Source organism: Recurvomyces mirabilis (genome assembly GCF_035927965.1).
Source record: "Recurvomyces mirabilis strain CCFEE 5264 chromosome Unknown scaffold_6, whole genome shotgun sequence".
Classification (NCBI taxonomy): domain Eukaryota; kingdom Fungi; phylum Ascomycota; class Dothideomycetes; order Mycosphaerellales; family Teratosphaeriaceae; genus Recurvomyces; species Recurvomyces mirabilis.
In genome coordinates this window covers 828825-850046 of record NW_027041940.1, presented here as the reverse complement: position 1 = coordinate 850046, position 21222 = coordinate 828825, and the positions used below count along the sequence as shown (strand labels likewise).

Here is a 21222-nt window from a genome sequence, read left to right as displayed (position 1 = left end):
TGGAAGCTGAACGCCTTAGGATGAGGCTGGGATGTTCGAGTGTGCTTAGAGGTACCGATTCATGAGAGTCAGATTGCCAGCTGGACATAATGGTCACCAACGCCTATAAAAAAGGAGCTTTACAATACCACGACGCTCATGAACATGCTCGAAGTCGATCTAGACGCTCTTCTTTACATGCCCAAGCGTCAGTATCTGGTCCGGACGCTGCACGACCTTCCTTCTCTGCAATAGACATACCCGAAGCTTCCACCCTCGATCCTGCTCATCCGCGACAATGGAATAGTCCGGCATTGGGACTGTCTAGGAAGGCATATCGCCAAATTCTAGGCCTCAACCCGTTCAAGACATCCTACCTCAGCATATATGGCTCCCTTGATAATCTGGGTGATCGATGTGTGGCCGGCGCTGGCGTCCTCTTTGCTATCGCTGCTGGCATCCCTCTTCCACTCATCGGTGTAATCTTTGGTCGTTTGATCAGCACATTTCCACCATCGGAGGGCGAATTGAAGACCATGATTGGCGAGCTTTTAAGCATCGCAGCGGCCTTTTTCGTGGTCACCTCAATCTATTCGACCGCATTCGGCCTTACTGGCGAAAAGATTGCCATCCGTGCTCGAGAACGACTGCTTAAATGCTTACTACATCTCGACCTCTCATATCTCGAGACCCACGACATCGATATCAGTAGCCTACTGAGCGAACAAGTGGACTCGATTCACGCCGGGAGCTCGGAGAAGGTCGGGATCTTCATACAGTCGATCTCATACTTTTTGACCGCGTTCATCGTGGGTTTCATACTGAACGCCAAACTTACCGGCATACTGCTGGCAGCTATCCTGCCATTCTTGGTCTTGGTTTCTATTGGTACTCGTCACTTCGAGTCGAAGTGTTCTTCTCGAGTAACAGAACTTAGCACAGCGGCCAATGCGATTGTAGAAACCGCGTTACGTTCGATCAAGATGGTCCAGGCGTTCGACATGATCGCGGATATGTGCTCAGATCATTCCGACTGTTTGGGTAAGAAAGTACGAGCCAGCGTGCACAAGGCCATCATTGCAGCAGTGCAAATGGGCTCGATCTACTTCCTTGCATATTCTGTCAACGGACTAGCATTCTACCTTGGCAGTCGCATTGCGGCCAACGAAGATCGGCCAGGCGTAGCTGGAACCGTATTTGCGGTGGTATTCTTGATTCTTGACAGTTCCTTGGTGGTCGCACAATTCGCACCATTCCTGCACATCTTTGCTCAAGCTGCGAGTGCACAAGAGACTGTCAAAACTCTTCTAGAGGCTGAAGAAATCTCTGGAAGGCCGGAGACAGCTATATCAGCCGCTCCTAACTTGAATGGTGGCGCCATAAGCATCCAGAATGTCAGCTTTGCATACCCTGCTAGATCTGCGGTCAAAGCTTTGGACGACCTCAATCTGGAGATTCGGCCGGGCGCCTTCACAGCTCTGGTGGGTGCAAGTGGTGGCGGGAAGTCGACACTCGTCTCGATGTTGACTGGAGTTTACCCTTATAGCGGTTCGATCGCTATCGGCGGGCATGAACTTCGAGACATAGATCCATCGCATCTACGGTCTCAACTCGCAGTGGTTGAACAGGACCATGTTATATTCTCCGGGTCTATATTCGCCAATATATGTCATGGTGTTCGGAACGCAGGCCTATCTACCGAGGAGCTCGAACGCCGATTTGAGCAAGCCATGATCGATGCCAAAGTCGACTTCATCGGCGAGCTCCCTGAAGGTGTACATACCCTACTCGGCCAGGGTATCAAACTGTCGGGCGGACAGATGCAGCGCTTGTGTCTCGCTCGTGCTCTCATACGTCGGCCTGCGATTCTAATCTGTGATGAACCCACATCCGCATTGGACGCACAAAGCGAGGTCACCGTTATGTCCGCGATCAGGTATGCTGCGGTCCGCGGTGTGACAGTCCTGATGGTCGCTCATCGTCTGTCTACGGTCCTCGATGCAGACATTATTGCAGTCTTTAGCGATGGCAAAGTCGTTGAGAGTGGCAAACCTCGGAATCTCGTAGAGCGCAATGGAGTGTTTCAAGATCTGTTGCGGGCGCAGAACACGAGTCTTCACGCTGCTGAGAGTACATATCCTCGGAAAGGCCTGAGTGATACGGATGATGAGAAGAACAGCTCGACCAGCTCGTTGAGGCCAGCATACATCCCGACTAGAGCTGATCTTGAAGGCAACACCATGAATACACCCATGGGATTCGGGCGGTTGCTTGGGCTCATGAGAAGCATGCTCAGACCAGATTGGCTTCTCATATGTCTTGGCGTGCTTGCGTCCATGATCAATGGTGCATTGCTTGTGGCTGAGGCTATTATCTTCGGCAACTTGATCGAACTGATCAACGGCGGCGTCTCCAGTCCGGACTTCCAGCGGCATGCAAACTTCTACTGTCTTATGTTCTTTGTCGTGGGCTGCGTAGCATTGGTATCCTGGGCCGTGAGCGGAATGGCTTTCGGCGTGGCCTCCACTCGGACCGTTGGTCGGATACAAAGTAGACTGATAAAGACCCTTCTGCCCTTAAATATGGACTGGTACGCCGGACCAGGCCGGTCTGTGCAACAGCTTATGAGCGCTTTTACCAAAGATAGCGGAGATCTGAGCTGCTTATCCGGACCTGCTCTGGGCACTATACTTACCACAACAACCTCAGTGCTCGGCGGGATCATATTGGCGTTTTGCGTCGCGTGGAAGATAGCTGTGGTACTTCTTGCAGTTGTGCCAATCATGATCGCCGCCGGCTTTATCCGTCTCAAAATGGTCGCACATGCAGACAGTCGTCGGAGAGAGGCATACAAGGACGCTACTAGCTTGGCGGCCGAAGCATGCCGCCGTCGACAAACTGTCACCATCTATGCTCTGGAGGACTACATTCTCGATGAGTACCGTGTAGCCCTACGCAAGCCATTCCGCGACAGTCAAATGTTCACGACCTATTCGAATATCATCATGGCAGTCTCGCTTTCTATCACATACTTCGTCTACGCACTGGCATATTGGTGGGGATCGAAACAGGTGCGCAATGGTCTCTACACCAGCAAAGACTTCTTCATCGTTCTACCGGCAATGCTCTTCTCGGCACAAAGTGCTGGCCAACTCTTCACACTCTCACCAGAGATCGCACGGGCCCGAGCTGCGGCTGTCAGCGTATTCAAACTTCTGAATACGCCTCCAGGCATGCTGTCGGATGGTCCCATGTCAAAGAAAGCATCTTTCACAGAGAAAGCCTTAGAGATCTATGATAGTACACCAGATAGAGCCTCGGTGCCAAAGATAGCCTTTCGTGACGTATCTTTCTCGTACGCAGGCGAAGGTGGCCGAGAGGTACTACATACTGTTTCCCTGAACATCACCGACAAGCAGTCCGTGGCATTTGTCGGTCCTAGTGGAGCTGGCAAATCGTCCACGATCTCGCTAATGGAGAGGTTTCACGATGTAACCAGTGGCAGCATCTTGTCTGATGGCGTGGATATTCGCGACTTGGACGTCCAAGCACTTCGTGCTCGAATAGGTCTCGTGGCGCAAGAGTCAGAGCTACTGCCTGGTTCCATAGCACACAACATTCGTCTGGGCTCTGCTGCCGGGCAGATCGTGACAGATGAAGAGATCAGAGAGGTATGCAAGCGGTGTGGCCTGCACACCTTCGTCCAAAGTCTGCCTGATGGCTACAACACAGATTGTGGTGGCAGCACTTCTTCGAAGCTATCTGGAGGTCAGCGACAGAGGGTCGCTTTGGCGAGAGCGTTGATCCGGAACCCAGAAGTGCTTTTACTGGACGAACCAACGAGTGCTTTGGACGCTCACAGTGAAGCCCATATTCAGCAAGCCCTTGCGGAAGCAGGGAAAGGCCGAACAACCGTCACTGTAGCTCATCGACTCGCGAGCGTGCGGAATGCTGACAGGATATACGTGTTTGACGAGGGGAGAATAGTAGAAAGTGGCACCCACCACGAGCTCGTCGCCATGGGTGGTCTGTATGCAAGCATGGCCAAGGCGCAGTCGGTAGCATAGTGATGTAGACCCATCTTAGTCCATGCCTGAGTGAGCAACCCCCGAGGCCATCACCGTCTATACCCAAGTACGTCTCTTGTCAAGGGTTCTATCACGTTTCACAATGCGGACTTGCTCAGTTATCGAACACACCACACAATGACTACCATACTAGCGCATCCCGACTTTGGGCCGCGGCTTCATGCAGGCGCTCGGATCTGATAAGAGCTAAAATGTACCTCGACGAAAGTGACACGGGAAGCAGATTTTTCTAGCCCGCTTATTGTCCACTGCTTGACCAATGGTACGTTGGTCCGATGTCACGTATGCGGTTGAGAAGAGCGAAAAGGATGTCGCCAGTGACACTTTGATGATCTGATAAGATACTAAGCCATCCTGGCTCGACCGTTCTCCCCAGCTGACCTTGGCATCGAGTCGTCCGTACTGACGACATTGCCTGCGGTCTTGCTTGCGCGTCCAGGATGACAACCTGTGATTACACCGCTTGTAGTGGTTTGACAAACGTGCTCCAGGTCGTCGCCGAGGTCGGTGGAGGTCAAAGTATTCCGAAAGCTTGCATCTGGTGTCCCTGTTGCTCATCTACACACAGCAGCTGATCGAATAATTGATCTCATCATGTCACCACACGCACTGTCCGAACATGAAGAGTGTGAGACCTCATGTACTGAGCACCGAACCGAGGCCCCGACACTGACTGCTAACCCTGTCACAAACGCCAGCCACTCCCTTTGGAAGACTGCCAGCGACGAAGAGATTCAGGATCTAATTTGCGTCGGCTTTGGTCCAGCTTCTCTTGCTATAGCAATCGCTCTGAACGATGCTCTTGAAGTTGTTCGACCACACTTATGTACGTCTTCACCGAAAGTACGCTTCCTCGAGCGACAGGCACGATTTGCTTGGCACGCCGGTATGCTTCTACCTGGCGCCAAGATGCAGATCACATTCGTAAAGGACCTGGCCACTCTACGCAACCCACGCAGCGAGTTCACGTTCCTCAATTATCTTCACAAGAAGAACAGATTGGTTCAGTTCACAAACCTTGGCACATTTCTTCCTCAACGCATCGAATACGAGAACTACATGAGGTGGTGTGCCAACCACTTTGGCGATGTGGTCGACTATAATCGTGATGTCCAATCTATCGAAGCAGGATCGACTTGTCCAAGGACAGGCGCTATTGAGCACTTCAGGGTGACCTCGACCGACAGCACTACGGGCCACTCTACCACCCTCAAAGCTAGGCATGTGGTGATTGCGGCAGGTGGAAAGCCCAACATACCGGCAGCATTACCGTCGAATCATCCTCGAATCATTCATTCATCACAATATGCCACAACTGTATCGCAAATGTTCTGCAACGGACAGCAGCCAAGATCGGTAGCTGTCATTGGTGCAGGCCAGAGTGCTGCCGAGGTCTTCAACAACATACCCTCCCGCTTTCCGGATGCCAAGTCGTACCTCCTCATTCGAGGATCTGCGTTACGACCCAGTGACGATTCCCCTTTCGTCAACGAGGTGTTCGACCCAGATCGAGTGGACGATATCTATTCTCAGGATCCCGCTGTCCGAGCGCAAGAGATCGCCCGCGATAAGGCCACCAACTATTCTGTTGTACGCTTGGAACTCCTCGAGCATATCTATAGCATGCTCTACTCATATCGGATCCAGTATGACAGTGAGGAAGAATGGCCACAACAAATTCTGAACCACCGCACTGTCACTGGGGTTGAAGACTGTGAAGTCGATGGCCGAGCAGCATTGACGTTACACATTCAGAACGACTCCAACACCTTCAAGCAACGAAAGAACGCTAGTATCGACGAGCTGGTGGTCGACTTCATCGTCGTAGCGAGTGGTTACAGACGAGATGCGCACGAAGACATGCTACGGGGGCTACAACAACTCAAGCCGGATGGTCACAATCGCTGGAACGTCCGGAGAGATTATGGTGTGCAGTTCGTGGACGGCAGCGTCAAGTCCAATGCCGGTGTATGGTTGCAAGGTTGCAACGAGCAGACGCATGGTCTTTCTGATTCACTACTGTCGATACTGGCTATACGCGGCGGAGAGATGGTGGAAAGTATCTTTGGTGGAGCAGCTACAAGCAAATGAGTAAGTCGGAGCGGAATGATCATTGGGCTCATTTATGGCAGCCAGTACCAATGCCTGGATTAATAGGCATATCGCCTTGAGTGGCGTTGATGATGCGCACAACCTGAGCTGAGCGCTAACGGGGAGGAGCGCATTGTGACGCTCCTCTTCCTGGAGATTTTCGGCCTGTCCAATAGATGTATCGCTGCCACTCCCGAGATCATGTTAAATGATCACCATGTCTTCTCCATCTCGCTCCAGTCTATCGAAGCCCAGTCGATTTGATTCACATCGAAAACTGGAGCGGTGTCCATGCTCATCATATGGCTAGGGACGCTCGATGTAGCAGCGGTCTGCTCACCAACAACGCTGTCTGCATACCCGAAACCAGGCTGCTGGTGTTGCGCGAGATCACCATTTTGTACATCGAAGGACGGCTTCTTCGTAAGATGAGCCACTTGTGCCTGAGTTGCCAGCACAACACGAGGTACAACGACCGGTTGCCCTGCCGTCCTGAGCGCTGCTTCGTAAACAGCCCAGGCCTGTAAAAGATGCTTGGAGGTCACCTTGAGAAACAAGCCAGCACCAGGCATTTTCTCGCATCGTACCCGATAATTGATGTCCATTGCCTGCCAAGCTTCTCCCGCAAGACTGTTTGTGGGATCACGCTTGAGGTCCTGCACCAGATTTATGTATGCTGGAAATGGGAAGTGGTATGAAACCATCCACAGGTAGCCTTGAGTTAGTGGTGAAGCCATAAGCGTGGTATCGCACTCCAGGACCTCGAGTGCTAGGGCCGTAGCGTGCTGAGACTGTTCCTTGGTTGGCTCAGAAGCATCGACGCTTTTGCTAAAGTGTTCGAGGAGTTGATTCTTTGCCAAGTAGTCCCGGGAGAAGCAGGCGGTCATGAGCTGTAGCGGATTCTCTTTGTTGCAATGCGTAAGGAAGTTTCCCTCAATACTGCCTACAAGGTCTGCCAGCTCACTCTCGCTCGGATCTTCGACAGGCCGGACGTTCCTTGACAGTAATTTCAACGCTGGACTCACGAAGTCGAGCTGGAAAGGACAGTTCCGCATGTACTCGTCCATTTCTGCGCGGACGACTACGAACCAGGCTTCTGTGGGGGTAGGATGGGGAGTAGGCGGTGTCTTCATATCTTCTCGGAGTTCATGGTCGCCCACATTCAAAGGTATCTTGCAATCCCACAACGGTAACAACATGGTAGTCTTCGAGGCAGACATCTCCGATACACGATTGTCAAAGATGATCAGAGACCACCATAGTCGACGGCGCATCTCAGCTTCCAGCACGTTGCACTGGCTATTCGCAGACTCGTCGTGGATGCCGATACGCTGGGCCAGTCTGACAGCCATGCCGAGCGTCAGGAATAGTGTGCGAGGATCGGTGGCTGGTCTGGCAGAGATCTGGTGCTATTAACAGAGTGCACATACATCGACAAGCTGTTCCATTCACCTACCAAGTACAGGAACAGAGCTGTCAGCCCTTCGCGGTCATTCGACTTGAACACACCACAACTCAAGAGTGCTTGCTGGCACCCAAACTGATAGCCGCTCAGGAGATCATCTTGTGCCGCTCCAAACATTGCATAGCATGATGCCTTGTCGAGACTCAAGACGGCCATGGAGTAAATGCTGAACAAGAGCGCTTCTAACGTTGAATCGATTGTTTGCAACGATCCCATGGCATCAACAATCCGTGCTTGCAGAGAAGGGCCATGGGTGACCTTAAGTAGCGGATCAACATTCTCTTGGTATGTCTGCCATAGCTTGAAGATCTGAGCCGGTGCTGGATGGAGAGCAGAGAGATCGGCGTCATTTATGCGCTCACCAAACATTAAGTGGTCATCGTTCGTGTATATGTCATCAAGAGTGGTTTTCATCATAGCCTCGGTAATCACGTCTGTAGAGTCATCGTCCAGGTCTCTTGCTTGGTTGTCATCAGGACTGGTGGGATTCTTGTCATCACGCTGCGCTTCGCATTAGTAGATCCAAGCAAGCAATGGCTCCTTACATACTTTCAGATTCATCACTCGAAACACATTTCTGCAACGAGGTCAGTCTCTCAACTATCGGCTAGGTGTCGTCGAAGGAACCATATACTTAGGCTCGTGAGATATGGGCTCCAATTTCACTTCGCTCTTCTCCGTAACCGTGTCCTGTGGTGACTTGCCCTGAGCAGAATGTATGGGCTCAAACGGTATGTCATTCTCGCGCAGTAGGTCCTCGTAATGCCGCACCCGACCCAGCAGCTCACGCTCAGCGAAGCGCTTCCTTCGTGTCTTCTGTACAAGAGCGGCCGGTATACACTGTAAACCACTTTTTGTGCAGTGTTGGCAAGGGAAATGGCGATCGCATTTGATCTTGCGCTGCTGACAAGCAGTGCAGGCAAGGACACGGGACGGAAGCTTTGACTTGGCGCCGTTAGCATCGAACATCTTGAATGGCCAAGACAGTGAGGTGAAGTTGCCTCGTGGCGTGGCACGCGAAGAGGAAGGTACGCATCATTGACTTTTATGCGCGTGTGCCTGAGGTTGGGTAACCAACAATGTGCATGCATGATCACAATCATAATCACTCTGTTACGATAGACATATATCAACAATCAACAGGCATAAGTAGTCACCAACAACACCATCTCAGGTGTGTGTTGAGACAAGGCTGAGATTCGAATAGGCTGATGTCGGAACAACTTGGTGCTCATGAAGCGAGACTACTATACACGCATAAACAACTCATACCCAACCGATATTGGACCCTGAGCTGCTGACTGGAACCCACCCACCCATCAATCATACCCACGAAGAAATGCGCTCTTTTCCGTGTCAAAGTCTGCCTATCGACAAGTGCTTGTCGGACGACAACTCCTACTTGGAAGCATTGCGGCCACTGCGTCGGGGCTCACCATCAGCAGTAGCAGCCTTCTTCGGCTCACGCTTCTTCTTGGGCTCAGCTTTGGCTTTGTCGCCATTGGTAGCCTTGGCTGGTCGGCCCTTCTTCTTCGGCTCTGCCTTCTCCCCATTCTCCTTGGCAGCTTTGCCAGTCTTCTGCTTCTTAGCACCTGCCTTGGTCTCCTCCTCTTTCTTCTCCTCGTCGTCAGCCTTACGCTTGTCGCCTGTCTCAGCATCGCCGTTCTCCTTAGCCTCCTTATCATCCTCCTTCTCTGTCTCCTTGTCATCGGCTTTCTTTTCGCCACCGTCCTCCTTGTGCTCGTCACCCTTCTTCGTGATCTCAAGCTCATGCGCGCGCTTCACAACGTCGTTGCCACTGCGAGAGACCTTGACGGCGGGATCGCTGGGATCGGCATTCTTCTTCACTTCATTGCCTTTCTTAGTCGTGATAGAAAGCTCCCCGTGCTCCTTGATCTCAGAAGCCTCGCCACCAGGCTTTCCACCGCCCCATTGCCATGCAACTGGAAGAGGAGTTAGTATGCCAGGCTTAGCTGATTTTGCTCTGAGGCGCATGCTGATAGCATTTCTTGGCAGAAGGGATGAAAAGTTGGCGGGGCGACATCTCAGCGTCTAATACGACAGCAGCGCGTAGCAGTGATGGCTCGAAGAAGCGCAATCATGGTAATATCCGCGAATGTGACCAATGATGGGCAATAGTATACTCGAGATGACTAAGCAGGTTGTTATGTGAAGTGAAGTGACGCGCCTGGAGGGCGCGAGGGGTGGACCGCCGTCGCAAACGCGTTTTATGAGGCCAGTAGGGTCGCGCGACTCATGTAGACGCGATGGACGTACCTTGGTCACCTTCCTTGATCTCAGTCTCACCCATGGCTTCTGTAGCTGCGCTGTCTTGGCGAAGATGCGACTCGGCTAATGCTGGATCGAAAGTGGGAACGATGTCGACTTGCTTGAGAAAGTAATGTTGTACAACGTGATGCGATTCGAGTTCTGCTTGGGTTGGACTGTAAAGTTGTTGTGGATGAGAGAGAAGGTTGCTAGGAGAGAAGAGGGTAGGGAGTGGTCGCATTGGCACGACTCGGATGCGGAGGCTGGTCTCGGGAGTTACCCGTCACCCCTACTAGCTCCGTGCTTGAGTTTTGTGGGGTTGTTCATGAGATCGATGGCGGAGGAGGGAGAAGTTGGAGAGACGGGTCTGACATGGTTCTATTGATTCATGTCAAGGCAGAAGGCATGGCTAATATCAGTAGACTGGACTTGAGATGCGGTCTACGGTACCAAGAAATGCCAGCAAGACCACATCCCTTGCGTGCATCTACCATCTGGCTAATCGAAGACCAAGATCTACTTCTCCTGGTATACATCAAATGCATTTTTATACTCGAAAAAGCTTGCCTTGTAGTACCTGGGCAAGGTGGGATCACTGAAGTTCACATATTGCATACCAAACCTCACTCCGTAGGCACTCGCCCACTAACAAACGTCAGCAAGAGTAATCGGTCAGAATCGGAACAAGCTCACCTCAAAGTTGTCGACGAAGCTCCAAGCTAGGCATCCAATGACATTTACACCCTCGCTGAGAGCAATCAAGATGGCTTCCATGTAGTCGTGGTAGTAGGCACTCCGGATAGGATCGAACAGGATATCCTGAAGATAGGTCTTCTGACGCTCGAAGGGCTCAGCGAAGCCAAATTCACTGACTGCAATCGGCTTGTCCTTTGCCCAAGTATCCTTGATGTAGTGCAAGAAGGCAGGTACCCAGTCGGTAGCCTTGTATAGCCAAGGAGTCAAAGGGTCCGCAGCTGGGCCAATCAACCAGCCACCATCTTGCTGGGTGTAGATGAATGAGCTGTTGCTACACACTGGATACAGTGGATTGCTTGTGTTGGCCAGACATGCTGCAATACCACCATCAGGCGCAAAGTTGAATTGTGAGGTATAGGCATCGTGGGCATAGATGTCAGCTGAACCGAGAATGGCAGCTTTTTGTCCATCGGTGAAAGCCGGCAAGAAACTCGAGATGTAAGCTTTCACATTGTCATTGTAGTCGCCAGTCAGGTAGATTGGGTCACTCCACAGGCCTTCGTTGAAGTCCCAAGCACGCTGCACAGCCTCCGCATCCTCGGTGGAATTCGTCAACGGCACCTTGTATCCACCATTGGACTTCCACGCGATAGTGCTGTTTGGCATCATAGACTTGCCGAGACGATAAGCCTGGCTGTGTGCTAGCAGGACGTTGTGACCGCAGTAGTAAGGCTGTTGTTGCCACGGGATCGTGAAGTTCTTGAAGTACTGTGCTGGGAGAGGGTACTGATTGCAAAAGACAGATGCTGGAAATCGTCAGCTAATTTCGTGCTGAATTTCGCTTCACGACTTACGCTCGTTGACGGTGAACCAGTAATCAACACGATCGCCAAAAGCAGCGTAAGCAATTCTAGCATACTCCACGAAATCGTTGACAATGTTCTCGCTGAGCCAGCCACCATAGGTATCTTGCAGCGCAAGCGGCGTATCCCAATGGTACAATGTTGCGAGAGGTATGATGTTGTACCCCAGACAAGTGTTGATCAGATCGTTGTAGTGATCGATCGCAATCTGGTTGACTGGGCCTCGACCAAACGGCATAATCCTGGACCACGATATGGAGAAAGAGTACGCCTTCACACCGAGCGCGGCTAGGCGAGCCAGATCCTGCTTGTAGAGGTAGTAATGATTGTCCGTAATGTCAGCAGTCCCGTTATCATACTCGAAGTTGGTAACGCGATGGCTAAGCACATCCCAGACGCTAGGGCCACGACCTTCATCTTTGACGGCTCCCTCGACTTGCCAGGCAGCACCGGCTACGCCCCACATAAAGCCTCTCGGGAAGGACCAGGATTCGTTCTTGACTACCATTGGGTTCTGCTGACCGGATGGGAATGAGCTGTAGTAGAGAGGAGGCGGCGGGATCAGTGAGCTGGATGGAACTGGTGTGGCCGACGCAGTCGTGGTGACAAGTGCAGTCGATACTGGTCCAACGAGTAGGTCCCACATGTCCTCGACGTTGAGAACGAAGGGTGTGGCATAGGCCGTAGGGTTCTCGATAGTGCTGCCATTGAGCGTCACGGTCGGAGGTGTCGACTGGTTGAGAGCTTGACGGCCATGGAGGGTAGATGCTGCCGCAACAGCCGTGAACAGAAATACTCGTTTTGATGGAGCCATGATTAGAGTGTCTAAGTCGTAGTGTAACACGAGAGCGATCAACGAGAACAGAAATCGCCTTTACCTTTTATATACCGCATTGCTTCGCGGCGGGGCATCTCGATACGAAGATGAGGTCACATAACATGTCCTAGCAACCGGCTCCTCTTCGAGAGTACGCATGTTGTCCGACGCTTACCGTAGAGATGTAAGCATGTAGTACTGTCTAGCGTGATCCTTGCTCTGAAGGTGTGGGGTTCGAAATCGCGAATTCACTCGTTGCGTGCGGGGTCGTTTTGTTGTGCGCCTCCGTTGTCAACGGAGACCTGTGCTTGACATGAGTAATGACCGGAAGCAGGACCGACATTCGGCAGGCTGTAGAGATCGGTGGTGAAGGGGATGCAATATTTTCGAAAGGCGGAGTATGAGAGGCGGAGCGACCATGCCAATGAGGACTTCTTTCATTGCTGTACTTCTACGCATAATTCATCGTGAACAGGGACTCATCACTATGATGATACATATCTCACGCCACACCACCGCGCCCGCCGACCTTGTCAAGCGCCGCAACCTGTTCTCGAGATAACGAAGCACCAGGGCCACGGCCCTTCGGCATAAATCCACGAGCAACCAAGAACTCGAGATATGCTCTGATACCTGCCTGAGTCACACCCTTTGGTGTCGGCGCTCTCTTCGACGTCTTAGCGTCTTCTTCGACTGCTCGGGTCGCGTTACGATCGTCGAGCTTTGGTGCTTTGGTTGATGATAGCAAGTGATCCGTCACCATATCGTATAGTGCCAGTAAGGCCAGCTCTTCTTTGCCATTGGCTGGGTCTTCAACGTATGCGACTGCCCTGTCTCGCCATTCCTTGTAGGGGACTATGGGCGTCTTGTACCCATACTCTTCCAATGGCTTAAGAAACTCATTAAACGTCAGTCGTGGATGAGCCTCCACATGTGCCACAGAGCCCGCCTCGCCGTACAAGGCTACGGCTGCCACGAGCCGGGCAACTTGTGTGATCGGTACCATATTGATCGTGTTCGTGACATCAGGTCGACAGCCAACTTGCACACAGCCCTTGAGCATCCTAATCAAGAAGTCATCGGTATTGGAGATGCCAGTCTCGGGATCACCAAGCACGTAGCCGGAGCGAATGATGACTCCACTAAGCCCACGTTCACAAGCTTCACCGATGAGTTTCTCAGACACCCATTTTGACTGACCATAACCCGTCCCGAGGCCTTGTCTACTTCCTTCCAAGTCATCTGATTCCATTATATCGTGGCCAGCATCCGACTGCTGGACATAATGATCCGAGTCCAGCGCGCTGGTTGAGCTCACGAAGGCGAGCCTCTTCGGCTTACCGACAGCACAAAGCTTGATGCACTCGAGTGTAGACACAACGTTCGCCGCCTTCAACTCCTCGTAAGGTCGTAGCCAATGCACTCTAGCACCGTTATGGATGACCAGATCGCAATCTTGCGTAATCTTTCCGAGATCACTCTCGCGCATACCCAGCCTGGGCTTCTCGAGATCTCCAATCACAACTTCCAGTATACCTTCACTCTCCCACCAGTCCTGCCATAACCCATATGCGATGCAGGTGGTGCGGAGACGCTCCATGGCTTTGCTGTGTGAAGGTGCTCGTACATGGGCGTAGACATGACTTGGTGGGGAGCGCATCAGGAAGTCGTTGAGGATGTAGGCGCCGAGGAAACCAGTTGCACCAGTAAGTAGTACGTTCAGGCCTGTCGAGACTCGAGGGTAGTCTGAGCCGAGCGCTGGAATCGTGCTGGGTAGCTGTGAGGCTGAGTTCGGCAGATCATTGGAGTAGAGCAATGCTTGCTGTTCCTCCTCTTCGCCAGCTTCCATGTCGAGACGAAGGCCAACAGGATCCAGTGATCTGTCAATATATCGGCCAACTGATTTCAGAGTCGGCTGCCCTGCAGTCATGACGTTGATCTTTACATTGACACCTTCCCACCTTCTGTTGATCTTAGACACGACCTGACTGACCATCATACTAGTACCTCCCATATCGTAGAAAGATGTTTCGCGGGACATGGAGTCTGCAGTGGCGGGAAGTAGCTGTTCCCAAATATTCGCCAGCTCCTTCTCCGTATCGGTTCTCGATCCAACATCTCCAGCCTTGGGCATCGCGCCAATCAGCTCGGCTGTTCCAGGGAATGGCAGTGCCCGTCTGTCGACTTTGCCATTAGGCGTGAGTGGTAATCGGAGCATGGGAATGAACAGGGTAGGCACAGCGTAGACCGGTAGCTTCTTCTTCAACCTCTCTCTCACATCTTTGGTCAAGATCTCGAAGATGCGCATGCGCTGAGCAACATCCATGTCCTCTTTCGCAGAGACTCTTCTGCTTCGCATGGTTGTCGGTATGCCAAGAGTACCGTTAGCACCATTCGTCGACTCTTGTTTGTCCTGCTCGGCAAACCACTCTCGCCACCTTTGAATCTCGGGCACGTAGTATGACACCAGAATCTGCTCTTCATTATGGTCACGCTTGACCAATGTCACGTTCTCACGAATTAGAGGATGTTGACTCAAATGCGTATCGATCTCACCCAACTCAATTCGGAAACCACGAATCTTGACCTGATCGTCCGCTCTACCCACACACTCAACATTACCGTCTGGCATGTACCGCCCAAGATCACCAGAGCGATACATTCGATCTCTCGGGCCAAAGTAGAATTCTCGCCACGGTTCTGAATGTGCTTCAACTCGCTTCTTGTCTTCTTGTATCCACTTCTGCGGATCTGCGAACCAGTTCTCGACGAATTTCTGCTTCGACTTCTCCTCGTCGCCCAGGTAGTGCTCAGCAAGTCCGCCTGCACGAACATAAATCTCGCCAATTTCTCCAATCTCGCACTGTCTCTCCTTCTTCTCGCGATCGACGACCAGGAGCTGCACATTCAACATGCCCTTTCCGGCGGGTATGACATCTCCCATCTTGTCCAGATAAGTGGGATCCGCACTATGCGCAGGAATCTCGTAGTACGATACAGCTCGCTGCGTCTCGGTAGTGCCATACATGTTCTTGATCTTGCAGTTGGGAGCTAGCTGCTGTAACCTTCTGCAATCACGTTTGAGCAACACATCTCCAACAAAAAATGCGCCGTGCAAACTAGGTACTTTCGGCTCTTGCGAGCCAAGCAGGATTTGTCCCATAGCCGGAGTCAGATGGGTTACGGTAATGCTATTGTCGCTTGCCCATTTGGCCAGTCTGTCGAATGCGATGTCTTCAGCTGGTGGCACAATGAGGCTGGCACCCAGAAATAGAGGTGTGAAGATGTCTCGCTGGATCGGGTCGTGTGCAATGCCACTCAGCATTGAGAAGCGGTCCTTCTCTGACAGACCAAATTGTTCTGCCATCCATGGAAAGTAGTAAGCAAGTGAAAAGTGCCGCCCCTTCACACCTTTCGGTCTACCTTCTGAGCCTGATGTGAAAGACAGTGTGGGAGTGCTGTCAGGACCAACGACCACACCCGGTAGATCGGATTTCTTGGCTTGCGATACATCCAAGCAGTCCTTTGACGTTCCGAGGACACCACCCATGACGGACCCATCGTCCTGTAACTTCAGTGCCGGCACTTCTGTCCGTAATCGCAGCTCCTTGCTGATGTAATCACGAACACTTTCCGAGAGTGGACCAGCATCAGTAGTCGCCTTCTCGATAACAACCAGCGCTCTCGGTTTCGCGACATCCAAGTATATGATCTGCCTGTCTGACGGATACGCTGGATCGATCACACTGAATGTTGCTCCAGCTTTGAGCACACCCATGACCGCCAAAACCAGGTCCACGCCACGGTGAGCATATACCATCACGACCTCGCCTTGCTGAACGCCATTGCTGACTAGGTGGTGAGCCAGGACGTTCGAGGCTTCGTTGATTTGCTGATAGTTGAACGACCTCTCCGACGAACTTGATGATGCCGTTTCCACGACACATGGTCTCGCTGGATGTGCATTTGCATTCTTGGCAAAGATTTCGTATATGGCTCCTCTATAGCCAGACCAGTCCAGGTCAGACGTTGGGTCGGGTCGGACATCATTGGCCTTGAGAGCCATGTTTGAGGCTCTAATTCGTGAGAGAAGGCTTTTCCGAATAGTGACTCGATTCATATGACCATCCAGCTACAAGTTTAGCATTGCCGTGTTTAATGCGAGAACATTGGGGTGTGACGGTGAGTCCGAGTGGTTGTCCGCTACGACTTACGGACTGAATGCTCTCGTTACAGTCAATAATGGAGGCGTACGCGACAACCAATATTTTTTGACCATGATATAGGACTCACCGACGTCGGGGATTCCAGAAGAGGTCTAGCGCAGCCTGCAGCTCTCAAGCTTGACAGTTCTATCTTACCCAGCCTTAACATTTATTTTCTTTTGCTTCACCACTTGCATTGTTCGTATGGCTTTGAGCAGCGCGGTCGGCCGTAGCGTGCCTTCTAGAAGCAGCAAAGTATCGCAAAGATCGAGAACATCCACCAAAAGACATCGTAGCACTCGTGCCGTCACAGAAGACACAGAAGCGAAGCAGCCCGATGTAGAAGAAATTCGACAGCGACGAGCAGCATACTATGAAAGGCCGGTTGAAGAAAGGCAGAAAGTGATACGACCTAGAACTAGCCACGTCTCAGCAGCTTCAAGCAAAACAAAGCCTTCGAGCGAGCCTGATCGCCGGCGCAAGAAGAAGCCGCACACCAGTAGCAGGAGCCGGACCACGAAGAGCTTGAGCGAGGACGAACGGAAAGCGGGAGGCTATGTCTACAGTGCAGTACGAAACGCAGACGTTGCCGAGCCTCGACTGGAGCCAGTAGTAGAGGTCGAGGTGCCAGATGCTGCTGGCACTCAACGGCACGAGCGTCGTCGACCCGCGAGTCACAGGTCTTCTCGAAGTCGCACCTCCGTCAATGTAGTTGAAGACGAAGTAACATCAGATGATAGCATATCTGTGGTCGCCGAGAGACAAGCTTCCAAAACTAGTCTGCGGGCCAGCACGACTAGGCCGGTGATCAAGCGAAGCAGCACATCCACGTCAAAGCTGCACCCTATTGACGAGGAGGAACGAACAACGTCGTCAGCCACTGCGAAACGGAGATCTACGAGAGACTCGACACTGATTGGCAGTCTGTTCAGGAGACATTCGACGACAGCCGTACCATCTCCACCAAGACTTGTAGAGTGCTTGACCTGCGGCTCAGATGATGTTCCTCATGCGCAATCTGCGAAGCTAGGATGTGGTCACCGTATGTGTAATAAGTGCTTAAAGCGAGTGTTCGAGATGTCTGTCAAGGATCCTGCACACATGCCACCACGATGCTGCGCAGAAGATCATATCCCACTGAAGCATGTAGACCGACTGTTCGACATCAAGTTCAAGACTCTATGGAATCGGAAGTATCAGGAGTACCACACGAAGAATCGCATATACTGTCCTGCAGCCAAGTGTGGCGAATGGATCAAGCCCTCAAACATCCATCGCGATTCGCAAGGCAGGAAATACGCCAGCTGTCCACGCTGTAGGACAAAGGTCTGTACACTCTGCAACAACAAATTGCACCGATCGCGCCAGTGTCCTGAAGACCCCGAGATAGCAAAGCTGGTCGCACAAGCGAAGGAGAAAGGTTGGCAACGTTGCTTTAGCTGTAATACGATGGTCGAGCTAAAGGAGGGTTGCAATCATATGACCTGCCGATGTTTGGCAGAATTCTGCATGATTTGTGGCTCGAAGTGGAAGACATGCGATTGCCCTTGGTTCAACTACACGAGTTTACAGGATGCGGATAGATTGCTAAACATGCGAGTACCAGAGCCTGTGCAGGTTCTGCTAAGGAGGGTATATGCTGCACCGCAAGCCGCTGCTCCCATCCACCCAGCTCCTGCTCCGAATCAGACTCCTACTAGGAACGAGCCACCACCACCACCAGCGCCTAGACGTCGAGACCGAACATACAGGCAAGAACTCAACGATCGACAAAGACAAGAACAACAAGACGAAGATCTCGCTCGACGACTTCAGCTCGCCACATTATTGGGCAACAACCACGACGAAACGAATCCACGACAACGACAACGCGATGAGACTTTTGGCCTTGGCAACGCGGCCGGCCACTTTATGAATGACGATTTTGTACAAAATGCCACGAATGTGATAATGGATGCTTTTGGGGATGCGAATTTTGGGCGGCGGGGCGAGAGGGCTAGTGGGAGGAGGAGGAGGGCGAGGCAGACGGAGGGACCTCCTGCTGGTGGTGGTGGTGGTGGTGGTGGTGATGGGAATGATGGTGGGCTTGCGCCGAACTTTTTGGGGGATGAGAGTGTACTTGGGATGGCGCCTGGTCGGAGGCCGGGTCTGGGTGCTTGATGTCTGGTAGGATATTTAGACTGCGATGTACCTTACAGCGCTACGACGCTACGATAATCTGAAGATCTCGAGTATCTCGTACGGAAGCACAATAGTACCAGACCAAGTAGACTCAATCTCGATATGTGGAAGACGAGTCGATGATGCGTGCTACGCCAAGGCTTATCAGCCACTCCTGCCGCACGACTTCAAGGGCCCCCATCCGCTGGTAGCATCACTTAACGCCCTCCCACTAGCAGCAAGTGTGCTCTTCGCCATGAACATCGCGTCGATATGCTTTCTGCCAGCATTTTTGCTGTCCTATTCATGGACAAGGATCTTGAGTTGTACGAAGTTGCGGTCCCGTTCGCCTTGGTCGATTGCAACGTTCCTTCCTCGACAACTGTGCACGTGGTACAAGCGTCAGCGCTAACCCTGATGCCGCTGGCTTCCATCCTGTCATCTCTTCCGAACAAAGCCAATTCCACTACACATCTCCTTGAGTAGATCTATCGGGGTTGACTGCGTGGCCGAACCCCTTTTCTCCCGCATGACAAGCAATCATGGCTTCAATAACGTCGCTCACCCCGACACCGCGGCCTACTGCGCCCATCCCTCTAAGTGGCAAGGGCGATGTGACAGACTTCGGCCGCAACCGGAGGGAATTGATGGCCTGCTTAGGTCTCGAGGGATCCAAAGATGCATACCGGGCTATCATTACTCATCCGGTGGTTATCAAGTACACAGAAATTTTGTACAATAGTGGTAAGCAAAGGCGTGTGCTCAGAAAGGACTGCTGGAACGCACTCGACCTCATGCGCGAGCTGTGTCTCCAGACAGAAGCGCAGCGCTTAGCTTTCTATGGTCCAGACATAAGCTTCGGAGCCACCAAATATGTACCAAGCTTTCACGAAGCAGCGTACAATTGCAAGCCAGAGTTCATCGCTTGCGTCTGGTACTTTTGCGATCGCGAGCTTCAATAGTACGACAGCTTGTACACTGACGCCAACACGGAGAGCTTGAGCAGCGTCGCGCCAGACCACAGCGACTATTTCACAGCCTTCGACAAGGCCTTCATCTCCAACCAAGACCACGTCCTCAGCAAAGACCTTTGGAATCGCGGCCTCCCACCTGGGCTTTCCGCGTCAGCATCCTTTGACGAGACCATCGTCGATCGCTACAATAGGATCCGCTTGGTTTTGGCACAACTTCGTGCCGAGGTTCGTACTGGTGGAGGCGGAAGTCGATGGCAAGAGTTGTGGAAACTGGTGCCGGCGGTAGACTCGATTTCTTGGAAGCTGGGATCGAAGGACTTTCCGTAGTGGCGGAGTACCTCAGCTCGTGCCGAACGAGATTCTGAAACAGACACTGTCGAGGCTCCCAAGAACAAGAACGAGCTCAATGCCTCAACAATCCAATCCAGATTCATCCCTTGCACACTCGACATCATCATGAGTGATGTAATCAAAGAAGCCATCGTTCAACCGATCGAATCGATACTGGATACTACGTTCAGAAAGACCGGCACGGTTGGGCATCCAAGCAGTGCTCTAGACCTGGCAGAATGGCGTAACCGGATTCGGATCACCCATCGCTTCGGGGACTTCAAGCTGGAGATCGATGAAATTACGGCCGCAATCACGTTCGGCCCCGACGAGGAGGTCGCGTGGAGTATCGTGATCTACGATCGGTACTGCACAATGTCGCAGAAGGATCTTGATGATTTTCTGCAGCATGAGGAAGTTGTCAGTGTTTTGTTCGGGTGCGTCGTGGCATTCGAAGAAGATCCCGTTCTGGAGTAGAGGTGGTCGGGACTTAGCCTGAGCCCGGTATGCATGTTCTTGGTCCGTTCGATACTTGGCTTGTGGCTGGCCGAACACAAGATCCTTATGCAGGTAGCACCTTAGCAGGCGATGCCACTTGATAGTCGCTGTCAGATAATGCAGACCCCAGCTTCGTGGTCGGTGCCGAGTTCACACGGTGTCTGGATTACGCGCTAGCAGGACTAGCGCGATTTGTGGCTGGAAGGAACGATCACCTTGCGCGTGAGGCCTTCTGAAATTTCATGACTCTCCCATTAGCAACACATCCCCCCTTCTTCGACATCAACACACAGCTGTTATCAAACCCTCAGCAGCATCAAGAGACTCCTCATATCGAGACTCCAACCTGAAGCAGCAGTGGCCAAGGCCAAACCCATTCCAGCACCAGAACAGGCCCTCAGCGAAGCCAAAATAGCAGCAAACACAGTCTTCGCCATACCTGAGCTCCTGGAGAACATCCTCCTCTACTTTCCGGCGCGCAACATCCTCCTCATACGACATACCACACGCACCTTCAACGGAACCATTAATTCCTCCATCCATATCCAGCGCCGCCTCTTTCTCGCCCCGACCGCCTCCCAAGACACAACTCAAGCTGAAATACCGGAGTACAACTACCTCGTCCTCCGCATGCTCGAGGAAGACGAGTTCAACGCCCACATCCCTATGCCCATCCTGAGCACGCCGTCCACCGCCTCATGCCACCGCATGCTCCTAGTACAACCTGCCGTGCCGGTATTGGTTGCGTGGTATAGTGTCCATCTTCATAGGCGCTCCACGGAGCTTGA

General features: G+C 52.3%; 8 protein-coding genes across 8 annotated transcripts; 4 read left to right on the top strand and 4 right to left on the bottom strand.

Annotated features, from left to right (window-relative positions):
- Positions 1-89: 89 nt before the first annotated feature.
- LTS14_003125 (uncharacterized protein) lies at positions 90-4046 on the top strand (the record flags this gene model as incomplete). Its single annotated transcript, XM_064835830.1, has 1 exon — positions 90-4046. The coding sequence occupies one exon, from the start codon at positions 90-92 to the stop codon at positions 4044-4046; it is 3957 nt and encodes a 1318-aa protein (XP_064696880.1).
- A 615-nt stretch (positions 4047-4661) lies between these two features.
- LTS14_003124 (uncharacterized protein) lies at positions 4662-6158 on the top strand (the record flags this gene model as incomplete). Its single annotated transcript, XM_064835829.1, has 1 exon — positions 4662-6158. The coding sequence occupies one exon, from the start codon at positions 4662-4664 to the stop codon at positions 6156-6158; it is 1497 nt and encodes a 498-aa protein (XP_064696879.1).
- A 212-nt stretch (positions 6159-6370) lies between these two features.
- On the bottom strand, positions 6371-8592 carry LTS14_003123 (uncharacterized protein; the record flags this gene model as incomplete). The annotated part of the gene is made up of 4 exons (XM_064835828.1): positions 6371-7561; positions 7615-8124; positions 8173-8200; positions 8258-8592. The coding sequence occupies 4 exons, from the start codon at positions 8590-8592 to the stop codon at positions 6371-6373; spliced, it is 2064 nt and encodes a 687-aa protein (XP_064696878.1).
- Positions 8593-9021: 429 nt separating this feature from the next.
- Positions 9022-9934, bottom strand: LTS14_003122 (uncharacterized protein; the record flags this gene model as incomplete). The annotated part of the gene is made up of 2 exons (XM_064835827.1): positions 9022-9566; positions 9901-9934. The coding sequence occupies 2 exons, from the start codon at positions 9932-9934 to the stop codon at positions 9022-9024; spliced, it is 579 nt and encodes a 192-aa protein (XP_064696877.1).
- Positions 9935-10407: 473 nt separating this feature from the next.
- LTS14_003121 (uncharacterized protein) lies at positions 10408-12264 on the bottom strand (the record flags this gene model as incomplete). The annotated part of the gene is made up of 3 exons (XM_064835826.1): positions 10408-10536; positions 10585-11393; positions 11442-12264. 3 exons carry the CDS (start codon positions 12262-12264, stop codon positions 10408-10410), a joined length of 1761 nt encoding a protein of 586 aa, XP_064696876.1.
- A 505-nt stretch (positions 12265-12769) lies between these two features.
- Positions 12770-16333, bottom strand: LYS2 (large subunit of alpha-aminoadipate reductase; the record flags this gene model as incomplete). Its single annotated transcript, XM_064835825.1, has 2 exons — positions 12770-15627; positions 15679-16333. 2 exons carry the CDS (start codon positions 16331-16333, stop codon positions 12770-12772), a joined length of 3513 nt encoding a protein of 1170 aa, XP_064696875.1.
- Positions 16334-18065: 1732 nt separating this feature from the next.
- Positions 18066-18632, top strand: LTS14_003119 (uncharacterized protein; the record flags this gene model as incomplete). Its single annotated transcript, XM_064835824.1, has 1 exon — positions 18066-18632. One exon carries the CDS (start codon positions 18066-18068, stop codon positions 18630-18632), a length of 567 nt encoding a protein of 188 aa, XP_064696874.1.
- A 542-nt stretch (positions 18633-19174) lies between these two features.
- LTS14_003118 (uncharacterized protein) lies at positions 19175-20413 on the top strand (the record flags this gene model as incomplete). Its single annotated transcript, XM_064835823.1, has 3 exons — positions 19175-19566; positions 19603-19888; positions 19934-20413. The coding sequence occupies 3 exons, from the start codon at positions 19175-19177 to the stop codon at positions 20411-20413; spliced, it is 1158 nt and encodes a 385-aa protein (XP_064696873.1).
- Positions 20414-21222: the final 809 nt, after the last annotated feature.